The sequence below is a fragment of the Dictyostelium discoideum genome (genome assembly GCF_000004695.1).
Source record: "Dictyostelium discoideum AX4 chromosome 3 chromosome, whole genome shotgun sequence".
NCBI lineage: Eukaryota > Evosea > Eumycetozoa > Dictyosteliales > Dictyosteliaceae > Dictyostelium > Dictyostelium discoideum.
The window spans coordinates 1,688,353-1,705,906 of NC_007089.4; the positions used below are offsets into that span (position 1 = coordinate 1,688,353).

At 24.4% G+C, this 17,554-nt stretch overlaps 4 protein-coding genes across 4 annotated transcripts; 3 read left to right on the forward strand and 1 right to left on the reverse strand.

Annotated features, from left to right (window-relative positions):
* Positions 1–753: 753 nt before the first annotated feature.
* pip5k3 (FYVE-type zinc finger-containing protein) lies at positions 754–9,041 on the forward strand (the record flags this gene model as incomplete). Its single annotated transcript, XM_001732937.1, has 4 exons — positions 754–1,329; positions 1,432–2,293; positions 2,414–3,897; positions 3,993–9,041. 4 exons carry the CDS (start codon positions 754–756, stop codon positions 9,039–9,041), a joined length of 7,971 nt encoding a protein of 2,656 aa, XP_001732989.1.
* A 185-nt stretch (positions 9,042–9,226) lies between these two features.
* Positions 9,227–9,802, reverse strand: cenB (hypothetical protein; the record flags this gene model as incomplete). Its single annotated transcript, XM_636759.1, has 2 exons — positions 9,227–9,451; positions 9,575–9,802. 2 exons carry the CDS (start codon positions 9,800–9,802, stop codon positions 9,227–9,229), a joined length of 453 nt encoding a protein of 150 aa, XP_641851.1.
* Positions 9,803–10,374: 572 nt separating this feature from the next.
* Positions 10,375–11,916, forward strand: DDB_G0279155 (hypothetical protein; the record flags this gene model as incomplete). Its single annotated transcript, XM_636760.1, has 3 exons — positions 10,375–10,812; positions 10,907–11,292; positions 11,385–11,916. 3 exons carry the CDS (start codon positions 10,375–10,377, stop codon positions 11,914–11,916), a joined length of 1,356 nt encoding a protein of 451 aa, XP_641852.1.
* A 753-nt stretch (positions 11,917–12,669) lies between these two features.
* Positions 12,670–17,490, forward strand: med16 (hypothetical protein; the record flags this gene model as incomplete). Its single annotated transcript, XM_636761.2, has 5 exons — positions 12,670–13,629; positions 13,707–13,908; positions 14,025–15,619; positions 15,714–16,578; positions 17,258–17,490. 5 exons carry the CDS (start codon positions 12,670–12,672, stop codon positions 17,488–17,490), a joined length of 3,855 nt encoding a protein of 1,284 aa, XP_641853.2.
* Positions 17,491–17,554: the final 64 nt, after the last annotated feature.

Genomic DNA, 17,554 nt, shown 5'->3' on the forward strand with positions numbered 1-17,554 from the left:
AATTAAACAAAACTAAATATCTTTTTGATACGTGTTTTTTAAAAAAATCTAAAAAAAAAAAAATTGTACCAAGGGGCAAGAAAATAAATTTTTTTTTTTTAAGAAAAGAATAATTTTATTTTTTTATTTATTTAAATTTTTAAGATATTATTGTTTTTTTAATATATCTTATTTTTTTTTTTTTTTTTTCAAGATTTTCAACATAAAATAAATAAAAAAAATAATTAATTAAATTTTTTTTCTTTATTAAAACTTGAGAAAAAAAAATAATTATTATTTTTTTATAATAATAACCTACCATCCTCTGCAAAGCTTGGGAATTATAAAGGAATAAATAATTATTTTATGACTGTGATTACTTATCAAAAAAATCTTTTTTTTTTTTTTTTTTTTTTTTTTTCTTTTTTTTGAAAAGTCATATTTTCGCTTTTTATTTTATTTTTTTTATTTTTTTTTTTAATTTTTTTTTTTACTTTTATTTTTTCTTTTTTTTTATTTTTAATTTTTTTTTTACTTTTATTTTTTGTTTTAATTTTTAATTTTTTAATTTTTTTTATTAAAAAGTAATATTTGTTTTTTTATTTTTTTATTTATTACAATCAATCACACATTAAATTTTTTTTTTTTTTTTGTATTTTTAATTTCTCATATAAATATAAATAACTTATGTGTATATAGTATATTGTAGACATTATTATTATTTTTTTTTTCTTATATTTGTAATTTTATATATTTGTTCAAATAATCCTAATAATGGCAGAATCATTCCAACAATTAGGGGTTGGATCAAAGTCAAATGAAAGATCTTTTTTCTCAAAATTCTTTGGCACAGATGATTCACAAAAAGATTTTGGGCCATTGCCTGAAATTGAATATAGCGATGAACAAAGGTTTAATCCTTATCCAGCCATTTATGAAAAGAAAAACAACAACAACAACAACAACAACAACAACAACAACAACAACAACAACAACAACAACAACAACAACAACAATAATAATAATAATAATAACAATAGCAATGGCAATGGCAATAGGTCAAATAGTTCTTTAAATAATAGTAATAATAATAATCAAGTTAGAAGAACTCATTCACCAAGTGTCTCTAATAAATCCGATGAAAGTAATACGACAAATACAAACACAAACATTACGACAAATACAAATATTACGACAAATACAAATACCAATACAAATACAAATAGTACAAATAATGACACAAGTTCAAATGTAACACAACAGCAATTACTTACAAATCTTGGTCAAAGTAAAATTATTAGTGCATTAAAAACAAAATTTCAAAGACCATTACCGCCTGTTGATGATAAAGTTTGTATTTTTTTATTTGGCATATATATATATATATATTTTAATAATAACTCTATATTTACAAACTTCTTTTGTTTTTTTATTTTTTTATTTATTTTTTAGAAATTTTGGATGCCAGATCATTCAAGTGCAGTTTGTTATGAATGTTCAGAAGAATTTACAACATTTAAGAGAAGACATCATTGTAGATTATGTGGTCAAATATTTTGTTGGAAATGTTCACAAAAGACATTGACAGATGGTAAAGGAGAAAGAGTTAGAGTTTGTAATTTTTGTTATAGAAGATATATGGCACCTGATGATTTAGATATGGAGGGTTATCATTATGATCCTATCACTGGTACTGTTATATCATTAATAACTAATAATGATGATGGTACTAATTTAAATAATGGTAATGGTTTAATAAAGTTGGATGGAAGTACTCACAATATGAATGTTTCATTAGGTAATAGTGGAGATAATAGTTCTTTTGTTCAATCTCCAAATAATAATTTTAGTCAATCACCAACATTTTCTCAACAACAGCAACAACAGCAACAGCAACAACAACAGCAACAGCAACAACAACAACAACAACAACAACAACAAACGACTGGTGTAATGAGTGGTTTAAATCCATTTTCAAATTCAACTCTATTATTTGGTAGAAATAATAATAATAATAATCAACAACAACAACAACCAATAATTGAAGAGGATAAACAATATTATGGTGATATTAATACAAGTTATAATAATTCATATTTTAATAATAATGGTTTTAATAATTTTAATAATGAACATTATAATAATACCAATTTTAATGCTACAAGTTTAAATTTGAATAGTCAACTCCATTCTAATCTATTGGCAAATACAAATGGTGAACTTTTTTATGACAATAGTCAACACAGTATTAGTAACTATGGTAATTTAGACCATCATCAACAACAACAACAGAGTAATAGTCATGGTAGTTTAAGTAAATTTTCTTTAAACTTCCAATCACCATTTAAAATTAGAAATAATAGTAATGTTGATCAAACTTCATCATAAATAAATAATAATAATAATAATAATAATAATACAAATAATAGTGGAGGTGCCACACCTTCAAATACACCATCTGGTTTAATATCACCAATTGTGGGTGCTCCTTCAATTTTAGATCCAAATAAAATGATTTTCTATTCAGATCAAGAGGGAAACTATGATAATTTGGATGACTATGAAACATCCTCAAGCGATGGTTCAGATAATGATAATGAAGATAATCATTTGAAATCATCTCATTCCTCAGCAAATGATTTAGGTACTAGCAATACAGTTTCAACAGGTGAGTCTAACTCTGAATCTAAACTTTCTTCATCATCTAATGATATTTCTATCCATCATCATCACTATCACCACCATCATCATCATAGTCATGGAAATTTATTAAAGAGTAATTCATTAACACCACTAAATCTTAATAATAATAATATTATTATTAATAATAATAATATTAATAATAATAACAATAATGATAATGGTAATGATGATAATAATAATAATAATAATGATAATAATAATAATACAACAATAGAGGTAGACCCAAGACATTCAATGCCATCAAAAACATCAAATACCTCTTTTTCAATGGCATCATTACCATCTATTTTTAAACTACCAACAATTGGTAGAAACAATAATAATAATAATAATAGTGGCAGTGGTAATTCACAATATTTATCAGCAAATTCAAATGCAAGTAATTCAATTTCACCACCAAATTCAGCAAGAGGTTCAAGTAGTAATCCAAATAGTATGACACCAACACCAACATTATCATCTTCTTTTTCAAATTTACCAAATGCTGAAACTTCACCACCATCATTAGTAAAAGCCAAACAACAACAACAACAACAACAACAACAACAACAACAACCACAACCAGTTTTACAACCAACTATACATCATCCTTTAAAAACATCATTACCAATGTTTTCAACTCAATCCCCACCACCACCAACCAACCAATTGGCTCAATCTACAAGTATGGCACCTCCACCATCAATATTTTCACCATTGGGTAAATTACAAGCTCTATCACACCCATCGTCATCATCAAATAACCAACAACAACAGCAACCTCAAATTGTTAAACCAATTATTATAGCACCAAATTCATTATTCTTTAGTGATCCATCAATTGTTTCATTAAAAAGTCATCCAAAGACTACAAACAAAACAAAGTTTTTAGAAAAATATCCATTACCAAAAAAATATTATGAAAGTACAGAGAATATTATAGATACATTTGGATTTAAACGTACACCATCAACAGAAGGTAATCTCTTATCACAAATGTTGGCAACATCAAAACAAAAAGAATTTGATGAAAAAGAAAGATTAAAAATTTCAAATAATCCACAAATGTCTGTTTACATTCAACATATAAATAATTTGGTTTCAGAACAACTTGAAAAGAATAATATCGATTTATCTTGGAGATCAATTATTATTGATTTAACAAAGAAAGCAACTGATAATGTTAAAATTTTCGTTAGAAAAGGTGATAAAATGTCAACAAATGAATATATTAAAGTAAATTTTTTTAAAAAAAAAAATATATTTTTATTTTTAATATTTTTATTTCATAATAATTAATTCTTTTTTTTTTTTTTTTATATATAAATTAGATTAAAAAAATTCCAGGTGGTAATAAATCAGAATGTAATTATGTTGATGGTGTTGTTATGACAAAGATATTAACACATAAAAAAATGAAAGATAAATTTATAAATCCAAAGATATTATTATTAAGTTGTTCAGTTGAATTTCAAAGAGTAGAGAATAAATTCCTCTACTTTGATCAATTATTACAACAAGAGAAAGAATATCTTCGTATTTTAGTTTCAAAGATTGCAGAGAGAAAACCAGATTTAGTATTGGTTGAAAAGACTGTATCAAGACATGCTCAAGATTTCTTATTAGATGCTGGTATTTCTTTAGCATTAAATGTAAAACCAAAACTATTAGAAAGATTAGGTAGATGTTTAGGTGGTGAAGTTTTACCAACATTAGATATAATTTATAATAATAATAGTAATAATAATAATAGTAATTCAATTCAATTACAACAACAACAAAATTCAAATTCACCAGCTTCTCTTCAAAATTCAACAACAACAACAAATAATAATAATAATAATAATAATAATTCAACAACATTAGGATCATGTGGTCAATTTAAAGTTATTACATATTCAGAAATTGGATTAAAAGAAAAGGAAATATTAGGAAAGAAAACTTTAATGTATTTTGAAAAATGTCCAGTTGAATTAGGAGCAACTATTATTATTAGAGGTGAAGATTTAGCTGTATTGAAAATTATTAAAAAGATTTTAAAACTTAGTATTTTTTCCATGCATAATGCATATTTAGAATTGAAATATTTAAATGACCAATCATCAACATCTAATCTTTTGTTTGTAAATAATAATGGTCAAAATCTATCATGTTCTCCACAAATTAAATTCCCATTACCAAAAACATATCCAACCATACCATGGAAATATCAATTCACAAGTCAACATATACCAGTGAAGAAAGCATTACTTACAAGTTTTTATAAACCACATTCAGATTTTGGTCAACAACAATCGGTCATTCAGTGGACATCGGATGATGAGGTATTGGGTATTGGTACAAGTGACGCATTTAAACATTGTGATATGAAATTCCCAATTGAGAATGAATCAATCTATGATCATCAATCAATCGTTTTCTCTCATTCAATATTTTGTAATTCAAATCAATGTATTCCATTTGAAATTCATGCAATTGATTATTACACTGATAATGATTTAACATTGGGTGAATTCCTTAGCAAATTCTGTTTTAGTCTTCATATTTGTAATATCAAAGAATGTAATCGTCCTTTGATTGAACATGAACGTACCTTTATGAATTCCACCACTCGTATTAATATTTGTGTTCAAAAAACTCAAACCATTCAAGATAGACCAACCAATAGTAGTCCTGCTCAACAAAGAAATCAGCCAGTACAGCGTGCTGGTATCAATGTGATTAATCTTTGTAAGATTTGTAATAAATTCTCACCAGAGAGTCCAATGTCTGAAGAGGCTTGGGAGATGTCGTTTGGTAAGTTCTTGGAGTTGTGTTTCTTTGGTTTTTTGCCAATTAAAACTGGTATCTCTCCGGAATGCTCTCATAACAATGCAAAGGATCATATCTCTTATTTCTACTATCAAGATTTAGCCGCTATCTTTTCTTATGAACCTTTACCATCGTTAGAGTTATCGTTACCCCCAAAGAATCTAAAGGCAACCTATACAGAGAAACAAAGACAGAGTGTACGTGCTAAAGAATTGGAGATAATGAATCAATGTGCCAATCAAGTCTATAGTGCAATTCATGAAAGACTCTATGAAATTGGTCAAGAGAATCAAGGTGATAGAGTTCAAGAGTTAATTCCATCTTTGGTTCAAGAGAAACAATTGATTTGTAGTAAAATTGAATCATTATTACTCTTACCTGAATCTGCTCATAAATCAAATGATCAAATCATTAATCTAACCAAATTATTGTATGCTAATTTTATGACTTGGAATTCTCAATTGACTGGTTTAATTGATAGTACTTCTTATCAACGTTCAAAGAGAAATGTTCAACAGCAACAGCAACAACAACAACATCAACAATCTCAACAACCACAACCTCAAATTTTAATTGGTGGTGATGTTTATTCTGATTCTCATTTACACACTGATTCTGTTAAAAAAATTAATTCAAAACAACATTCTCACAATACAATTTTATTACAATCAATTCAATCAAATCAAGAACAACAATTAGAACAACAAGAAGAATTTGAAATTAATGTTAATAATAATAATAATAATAATAATAATAATAATAATAATAATAATAATAATAATAATAATAATAATAATAATAATAATAATAATAATAATAATAATAATAATAATAATACTATTGATAATAAAAGTGAAAATGAAAATGAAAATAAAAATGAAAATAAAAATGAAAATGAAAATGAAAACGAAAATAAAAATGAAAATAAAAATGAAAATGAAAATGAAAATAAAAAAGAAAATGAAAATCAATTAGAAATAAAGAATGAAAATAATGATAGTGGTGAAGAAATAACAAATAATAATAATAATAATAATAATAATAATAATAATAATAATAATAATAATAATAATAATAATAATAATATTGATAATAATAATAATAAAGATGAAAATATATCATCAACACCATTATTATCACCATCATCAGTTTTAGGTGTTAGTAATTCAGGAATTAATCAAGCATTTTTAAATGCACCAAATAATACTTATAATTCAGTGGAACAAGATTTAACATTACCATTGAATCATCAAAGTTTGAATTTCGCTGTTGGTGGACTTGTTTCACCTGGGTCATCGAGTGGTGGCCTTCCAGTGGGTTCTGTTCCAAACTCTTCTTCAATGCCATCAATTCATAATGGTGGTAGTGGTAATATACCAAGTAATTTAGTTGGAAGTGCAAGTGGATTATCAACCAATTATTCACCAAATGCTCTAAAAGATCCAAAGAAATTAAAGATCATTGATACTATCGCTGGTATAGTTTCATCAATTTCACAAACTAGAATTTTAGGTCCAACCATGCCTTATCTCTTATTAGAATCAACTGATAATGTAGCTTTATTTGAAAATGAACCAAGTACAACCATTGCTTACACTTTATCAAGTTCAGATTTTAAAATTGCTCTCAATTCTTTATTGGATGAAGAATGGAAAAGAATTAGTGAAATTGAAAAACAATATGAATTACAACAACAACAACAACAAGATTCACAAGATTTAGAATCATCATCACAACAACAACAACAACAACAACAACAACAACAAGAACAACAAGAACAACCATCATTACCAACACCATCTCATCCATTATCACAATCAATGAATTTTTCACCATCATCACTATTAAAAATATCATCATCGTCGTTACCTAAAGATAATAATAATAGCTCTGAAAATAAACCAAACTCTGAAACAAATGATATAGTTAGATCAAGAGGATCAGTTAAATTATCAGGTTCACCAATTTCAATTTCACCACTTTCAAATGCATTTGAAAAGAGAAAATCAACATCATTATCTTCTAGTGCAAATAATTCACCAATTTCTTCAATTTTAGAGAAGGAAAAGAAATTAAAACAACAATCACCATCATTATCAAATTCTTTATCTGGTCAAACTATTATTAATAATAATCAACAACAACAACAACAACAACAACCTTCACCAATTATAATTGATGAAAAAGATGATAGAAACACTGAAAAATCATCAATCATTGAAACTGATTCAATCATTGAAGATTTAAATATTAATCAAGATGAATCTAATATTACAAATGAAGATGGTGGTAAAATTGGTGATTATGAATCTGAATTATTATATGATCATCATCAACAAGGTGATAGTGAAAATAATAATAATAATAATAATAATAATAATAATAATAATAATAATAATAATAATAATAATAATAATAATAATAATAATAATACTAATAATAATAATGAACAACAAATTAATAATAGTGATACAGAAGGTGATTCAGATTCAATTAAATCATCAAATTCAAATATTTACTCTGAAAAGAATATTAAATTATCAAAATTAATGGTATCAACACAACGTAAAGAGATTAGAAGTAGATTTAAATTTGAAAAGAATGGTTATGAATTGAATATTTTCTGTTCATCTTATTATCCTGTACAATTTCATGCATTACGTGAATATATGTGTGGTGATCAAGAGTTTATTCAATCATTAACTCGTTCCAAAATTTGGAATGCTAAAGGTGGTAAGAGTGGATCATCATGGAATAAAACATTGGATGATCGTTTCATTCTAAAACAAGTTAGTAGAATTGAATTGGAATCATTCTTGGATTTTGCACCATTATATTTTGAATATATTTGTAAATCATTTTTAAATCAAATTCCAACAGCACTTTGCAAGATTTTAGGTGTTTTCACTGTACGTTGGAAGGACTCGAATGGTAAAGCCTTAAAGAAAGATCTCATTGTAATGGAGAATCTATTCCATAGTAAATGTATCTCCAAAACTTATGATCTTAAAGGTTCATTAAGAGGAAGATTGGTCAAAAATGAGTCTGAAGTTTTATTGGATGAAAATTTATTACAAGCTTCTTTTGCCTCTCCAATTTGTTTAGGTGAATATGACAAAACTCGTGTTGCCTTGGCGGTTTGGAATGATACCGCTTTCCTTTCCTCTTTAAATGTTATGGATTATTCTTTATTGTCTGGTATTGATAATCAATCGAATCAATTGGTAGTTGGTATCATAGATTATATGAGAAAATTCACATGGGATAAAGCATTGGAAATGAAAGTTAAACAATCTGGTATCATGGGTGGTGGTGGTAAAGTTCCAACTGTCATCTCTCCAAAACAATATAAACTTAGATTCAGAGATGCAATGTGGTTATATTTTACACTTTCTCCTGATAAATTCACAAAAGTTAAACATTTAATGCCATATGAAAAAAAGAAAAATAATAATAATAATTATAATTATAATAATTTTAATAACAATAATTTTAATAATAATAATAATATTAGTAATAATGGTAATGGAAATATAAATCAAAGACAAGTCCAACAAATTAATAAATAACAAAATTTTATATAATAAAATTTATTGTAAAAATAAAAAAATTTAAAGTTTATTATATATTTTCTTAAACTTTAACTCTTCTTTTTTTTTTTTTCTTTTTTTTTATTTACACTACTATATACATGTTATCATTATTATTATTATTATTATTATTGTTATTATTATTATTATTATTATTATTATTTTTATAAAACCTTTTTAGTTGTCATTAATGATATGAATTCTGATTTATTTATTACACCATCGCCATCAGTGTCAGCAAATTCTATCATATCATACAAGTCACTATCTGAACATTCTTCACCAATGTTAATTGCAACCTTTTTTAAATCTTTAAATGTAATTCCAGATCCATCTTTAACAAATAATTTAAATGCTTGTTCTAATGTTGACATACTATCTCTTTTGGGCTTAAATGTTAAAAATGAAAATAAATAAAAAAAAAAATAAAAAAATAAAGTTAATATTTAAAATGGCCCAATATTTTTTTTTTTTTTTTTTTCACCTAAATAATAATTAATAGAAATACAAACTATATATGGGGAAACCAATTCAAAAAAAGAATTAAATGATATTGATTTTTGACCTTTTTTCTTTATTAATTCTAAAGTTTCTTCTGTTATTTCACAACCTAATGCCTTAAATGCGTATTTTATTTGATCATTGTCCAATTTACCATTATCTGATTTAAACATATCAAATGATTCTTTAATTTCTGAAATTTGGTCGTCTGTTAATTTATTTGTATTTGTTTTTACCATTTTCTCGTTTTTTAAATTTTAAAACTAATTAAAAGAAAATTTTAAAAAAAAAAATAAAAAAAAAATAAAAAAATAAAAATAAAATTAAACCCAGTTTTTTTGGGAAAAAAAAAAAAAAAAATAAATTAATTAATTAAAAATTTATTTAATATAAAAACAAATAAATCAAATTCCATTGTCTTTAATAAATAATTTGAAAAAATAATACTTTTTCAGAAAATTGATTAATTGATTTTTTTGTAATTAAATAAGTTTAAAAAAAAAAAAAAATTATTTTTAATATTTTTTTTTTTTTTGTGTGCCAAATTTCCAAATGTTTTTATTAATCATATAATTGATAAAATTTTTAAACAAATAGAGATAAATAAGTTAATGCATTATCTATTTTAGTTCACCAAATTTTCATAAAAGGTAACCAAGAAAAAAAAAAAAAAAATTAAAAATAAAATAAAAATTAAAAATAAAAATAAAAATAAAAAAAAAAAATAAAAAAATTTTAAATTTTTTTTTATTTTTTTTTTATTTTTGATTTTATCATTCGGTCGTCGTTTCAGTGTAATTAAAAAAAAAGAATGTCAACAACCGAAAATCAACAAGCAACCATTGAAAATAACCAATCATTGGAAACAGAAAATAATAATAATAATAATGATGAAACTTGTAAAAAAAGAACCTTAGAAGAAACTGAAAATAAAAATAAAAACTTTGTTAATAAAAAATTAAGAAAAGAACAAAAAAAAAAAGAAACAAAAGAAAACAAAAAACAAAAAACATTAAATAATCAAGAAAATAAAAAAGAAAATGTAGATAAAAAAGATGAACAAGAAGAAGCCACTACAGATCCAAATGATTATGATGAAAAGAAAGTAATTTTCAAAGGTAAATTTAAATCATGGAAAAAACATAGCAGATTATTCGCAACTGATGAAGTTGTAAAAGGTTTATTAGTTTGTTGTGACTCAATGAGAGAGGCAAATAGTATTGGTGAAATGTTACCATTACTAAATATCGTATGTATTATACTCTATCATCATCATCATCATTATCATCATCATTATCATCATTATTATTTATTAATTAATTAATTAATTTTTAATTATATAGTTTGCAGATAAATATTTCCCAAAAGAAGAGAAAGAAGAAGAAATGAAGACAGAAAAAGTGAATTCATATTATGGTACAAATGAACAAAAACAAGAGGGTACAACAGATGTTGAACCATCAGAATTAAAGAAAAGAAAAAGATTTGAATTAATTAATTCAGGTTGTGGTGGTATCTATTTCATTAGTATTCCAATTGAAAATGTTGATCCAATTGATTTTATGAATTGTATATTTGTTGATATTTATAAACGTCAAATGGTAAAAAAGAATCTTTCAACTGATTTCATAGATAATGATATCATTAAAAACTTTCCAGAATCAACTAAAAAAATGTTAGAAAATGCAAATCAATCCATTTTCATAGCAGATAAAGTTTTAAATAGAGTGTATGTTATTTTAATTGATTACATTTTTATACACATACACACAAACCCTTATATATATTAATATAAAAATAAAAACACACACACTATTTTAGAATTTTTACAAGTAAAGTGTTACCAATTTTAAGAACATTCCGTGCATCAGAAGTTGATATGTACCCAATTATGAGAGAAGTGATTAAAGAGAATTTTAAGAATGCTCAAGGTAAGACTTTTGCAATTGAATTGAGAAGTAGAAATAATAGTTCATTAGAAAAGAATAAAGTTATTAAAGATATTGCTGAAATGGTTGATCCAAGTATTAAAGTAGATCTTTCAAATCCTGATCTTGTCATTGTCATTGAGATTATAAAATCATCTGTTGTAACCTCCGTAATTCCACAATATAAAAAATTATTTAAATTAAATCTTAGAGAAGTTATCAAATGTGAATTAGATAGAAAACCATCTCAATCAAAACAACAATTAAAAGATGAAAAAAAACAACAATTAATTAAAAAACAAGAACAATATTTAAAAGAAAAAGAAGAAAAAGAAAAAGAAAAAGAAAAAGATCAACAACAAAAACAAGAAGAAGAGGAAGGTAACTTAAAAACTGAAACTGATAAAAATAATGAAAATAAATAAAATCTTTAAAAAGAATAATATTTTCTATTATTATAAAATTTTTTTTTTTTTTTTTTTTTTTAAACGGAGCATTCATGAATGATCTAACAACAATAATTGGAATTTACACCATAATTATTGTTATGTTCAAGTTTTGGACGTTTACCATGTTTTGAAATTCTAATTTTTTGGAGAAAAAAAAAAAAAAAAGCAAAAGGAAAAAAGAATTAAAAAATTATTACACCCTTGAGTGTTATTATTAATTAAATTATTTTTTTGGAAAGAAAAAATAAAAAAAAAAAAAAATTTGAAAATGAAAAAAAATAAAAATATCAACTGAAAACCACTTGTAAATATTCACATAAAAAAAAAAGATACTTATTAATAAATCTTATACTTTTATATATTTATTTATAGAACAATCAAATTTCATTCCTTCCATATTTATATAAAAAAAAAAAATTTTAAAATAAAAAAAATTTAAAAAAAAAATTAAAAAACCATAAAAAAAAAAAAAACTGAAAAAAAAAGTTTTTTTTTTTTTTTTATTTTTGTTTCATAAAAAAAAAAAAATTTAGCACTTCAAAAACCAACTATAAAAAGAAAAAAAAAAAAAAATAAAAAAAAATAAAAATATTGAAAAAACCAAAAATTATTAAACAAATAAAAACACAAAAATAAAAATAAAAATAATAATCATATATATATATATACATATAGGTAGAAAATAAAAAAAAAAAAAAAAAAAAAACAAAATAAAATAAAAATAAAAAGATGATTGAATCAGTATGGTCAATTAAGATAATGGAGGGAGTATCAGAAGATTTTTATGATTCAGGACCAACATTTCAATATCCAAATCCTCTATCATCAATTTATGATAAATCCATGAACATTGATTTAATGAATCATTATCATCCATCTACATCACTAATAACAAATAGTAATAACCCATTCTATGAATCATTGAGTGATACAAGTAGTGATGATTTAAATAATGAAGATAATAGTAATAGTAATAATAATCAAAATAATAATAATAATAATAATAATAATAATAATAATAATAATCAAAATAGTAATAATAAATTATTAGGAATTGAAAAACAATTACAATCAATAAATTTATTAACAAATAAAGTGGATTGGAGTGATTACCATCAACAAGTTTATCATGGATGTTCAAATGAGAATAGTCAATTAATAAGTTGGTCAGTGGATAACCAAATAGCATTCACAATGAATTTCAATAAGAATCAATTCATTAAACAAGAGCAACAACAAATCTATATAACCAGAGTAGAGTATCCACATGAATATGTCGTTATAAAGACATCACATACCAATAGTATAAAATGTTTAGAGTGGTCAACTCAGTCACCTTCAAATTTATTATTATCATTTGATCAATCTGATAAATTATGTCTTTGGAAAACTAAAGATAATTGTTCAGATGATTGGTATTGCTTACATATTTTCCCTTTTCAATATTTATTACTTTCAAAATGGTTACCATTACGTTCAACTTATACTCCAATTTTTGATCCTTTTAATTTAAATAATACCAACAATAATAATAATAATACTACAAATATAAATAATAATAATAATAATAATAGTAATAATAGTAATACAAGTACGAATACATTTAAATCACCATTTGAATCATTAATAACTGATAATCATATTGATAATTCTTTTCAAACTTTTATAAGTATAACTAAAGATGGAAAGGTAATTATTATTATTAATTAATTTATTATAATAATTAAATATTAATGTATGTATGTATATATATATATATTTTATAGATTTATATAGGGTATTATGGTATAGTTGAAAGTTGTTGGAAATATATTATTGGACAAATTCCATTACCATTTTATCATACGATTGATTGTGTTGATATATTTCCAACTCAAGAACCAGATTCACTTTTAGTTACAATCTATTCAAAGAATATAGGATTAGCTTTAATAGTTTATCATATTAATTATAATATTCATACAAGTGGTATGTTTAAATTTATTATTTAATTTTTTTTTTTTTTTCTTTAGTTGAATATTTATTAATTATTTCATTTTTTTTATTATTTTTATTTTTTTAATGATTTATTAAATAATTTATAGAGGTTACAGTAACATTAAAAGATAAAATATCAATGAGTAATATAATTGAACAGCAACAACAACAACAACAACAACAACAACAACAACAACAACAACAACAACAACAACAACAACAACAACAACAACAACAACAACAACAACAACAACAACAACAACAACAACAACAACAAGATGTAGATATTAGATCATTAAGTTTTAGGATTAGTTCAATACAGTTTGATAATTCAATGAGTAGTTTAATTGTATTAATGAAAGGAATTGATTCAAGTGCAATATATAGATTAGAGAAAAAGCTTATTAGTATTGATTCACCTCAATTATCAATATTCGAATTATTAAGTGGTACAGCACCAAATGAAACTAATCAAGAGATTGAAGAATGGACATGCACTGCTAAAAGATTATTTTATACACCAAATAATAATAATAGTAATAATAATAGTAATAGTAATAATAATAATAATAGTGGAAATAATTTCAATCATTATTCAACAATATCATCAATTTATTTTTCATCAACTACAGGTTTCCTTTGGTTAACTCATTCAAATGGTTCAATTGAAATAGTTGATAGATTAACTTTTGAATCAATTTCAACATTGAAAGAATCTGAAAAACCAATTGATAATATAATCATCTCTTCAAATTTAAATAATGAAAATAGTGAACAATCAATAATGAATTCACCAACTATAAGTGGTTCAACTTCACCAATTTTACAATCAACTAAAGCTAATTCACCTCATTCTATAAAAGATGATTCAATGGTAATTGATCCATCAAATCCAACATCAACATCAACAACAACATCATCAACAACATCTCAAATACAAGAACAAGATAATAATAATAATAATAATAATAATAATAATTTTTTACCATCAACTAAAAATACAACATTATCAATTACATCATCACCAAATGGTGGATTAATTGCATGTTTAAATAGTGATTTAAAGGTTACACTTTATTCATTACCGATTAAATCAATTGGTACATCACCAGATAATCAAAAGGTAGTTTCAAAATGGTTAGCACAATTATTTCAAAATTCAATGTTGAAATCTAATGATTGGTGGGATATTTTAATTTTATTGAAAATTTATTCAACTTCACCAGATACTCGTACAACTTTTCATCATACGATTATACATCTGTCAAGTGATTTCTCATGTTTACCACTAACATTTCAACAAACTTATCGACATTGTTTTGATGCTATCAAAGCATCGATCTATAGAATCGTATCAGGTATGGAAGTTGCTTTTGTTGATAGTCAAGCTAAATCTTTTATCTATTATCTTTGTGATACTTTGAAATCATCTTTTTCTCCATTGTTAATGCAACCATCACAACAATCTGATGGCACTACAAATCAACAAACCTTAAAAGAACGTGAAAATATAATTATCTTAATTGATTGGGCAATAGAATTTAGTCAATTCTTTTTAAAGAATTGTTATTATTTCTCTTTTGTATATGCAAAAAAAGGTGATATCTCTGTTAAAATACCCGAATCAATGTTAGATTTACCAATTAAACATTATTTCCCTTTTTATTATTCTGAAACAAAAGGAAATTTTCATTTTCCAATTGTAAGTTTTTCTTTTAAAAAAAAAAAAAAAAAAACAAAACAAAATTTATATTTATTTATTTTACTAACTATAATTTTTTTATAAAAATTTATAGATTAGTTTTTTATGTGACTTTAATTTATTATTTGTAATATTTGAATTAATGAATATAAGTAAATTATTTAAAGAAAAGACATCAACATCACAGTCAAAAGTTAAATTTAAAAAATCAAAAGAGATTGATTTCTTTTTAGAGTATTTTACAAAGATTATAAAAGTTTTATGTAAAGAGGTAGTTTCATCATCATCATCATCAAATAATAATAATCCAGATGAAATTAATAATACATTGGGATTAATTGATACTTATCTTAGTACTTTCTATGGATTTTTAAGTGAAGATAAATTAGATCAAGTTATAACACCTCCAGCTATTGAATGTAAAGGTTCTCATATGAATTCAATTATTGCAATAATGAAAAAATTCGATTCAATCATACCTTCTGAAGTCATTGCTGATACAAATGATATTTCAATTAATATCTCTTATTCAATTTTAGATTTAGATCCACCTTTAGATGGTTTCTTAGATCAAAATCCAATAACTTCTTCTTCATTGTCAACAATACAACAACAACAACAACAACAACAACTTGGAAATAGTAGTAACAATAATAATTATAACAATAATAATAATAATGATACTAGTGGTAATGGTTCAGTAATATTTAAATATTCACCAAAGAGTACTGAATATATGGGAATTGTTCATGATATTATCACAAGAATACCAATTGCACCAAGAATTGATAAACCATACAAAAAATGTATTAGATGTCATAGAATTACTGTGATGTTACGTACCTCTATGTTTTGGTCTGATCGTTGGTCAATGGCTTGTCCAATTTGTGGTGGAAAATGGAAATCTTATCAATCTTCCTCTTCTTCATATTCTTCTTCCTCCAATACTCATGATATTGGTGCTCCTATTCAACAACCTCAATCACAACCGCAATTGAATCCACCACAATCCCAAACTCAAAATCAAGCACAAACACAATCCCAAACTCAAAACCAAAACCAACCACAAACTCAATCACAAACACAAACTCAACCACAGACACAGACACAACCCCAAACACAAACTCAACCACAGATCCAATCGCAACAAACTCCACAATCACAAATACAAACTCAAACTCAACCACAAAACCAAACTCAATCACAAAATCAACCACAGATCCAATCGCAACAAACTCCACAATCACAAACACAAACCCAACAATCACAAAACCAACAAACCCAAAATCAAAATCAAAATCAAAACCAAAATCAAAACCAAAACCAAAACCAACAAAACCAAAACCAAAACCAACAAAACCAAAACCAACAAAACCAAAATCAACTAAATCAAAACCAACAAAATCAAAACCAACAAAATCAAAACCAACAAAATCAAAACCAACAAAATCAAAATCAAAACCAAAACCAAAACCAAAACCAAAACCAAAACCAAAACCAAAACCAATATCAAAATCAGAATCAAAACCAAAATCAAAATCAAAATCAAAATCAAAATCAAAATCAAAATCAAAATCAAAATCAAAATCAAAATCAAAATCAAAATCAAAATCAAAATCAAAACCAAAATCAACAAAGCCAACAACTTCAACAGCAACTTTTACAACAACAACTACAGCAGCAACAACTTCAACAGCAACTATTACAACAGCAACAACAACAACAACTACAACAACAACAACTACAACAACAACAAATACTACTTCAACAACAGCAACAACAACAAAATCAACAAACACCTCAACAAAACCAACAAACACCTCAACAACATCCACCGACACCACAATCACATATTAATCAACAGAACTTGAACCACACCCCACAACAACATCAAGAACCTGTTCATACTCCACAACAACATCCACCAACACCACA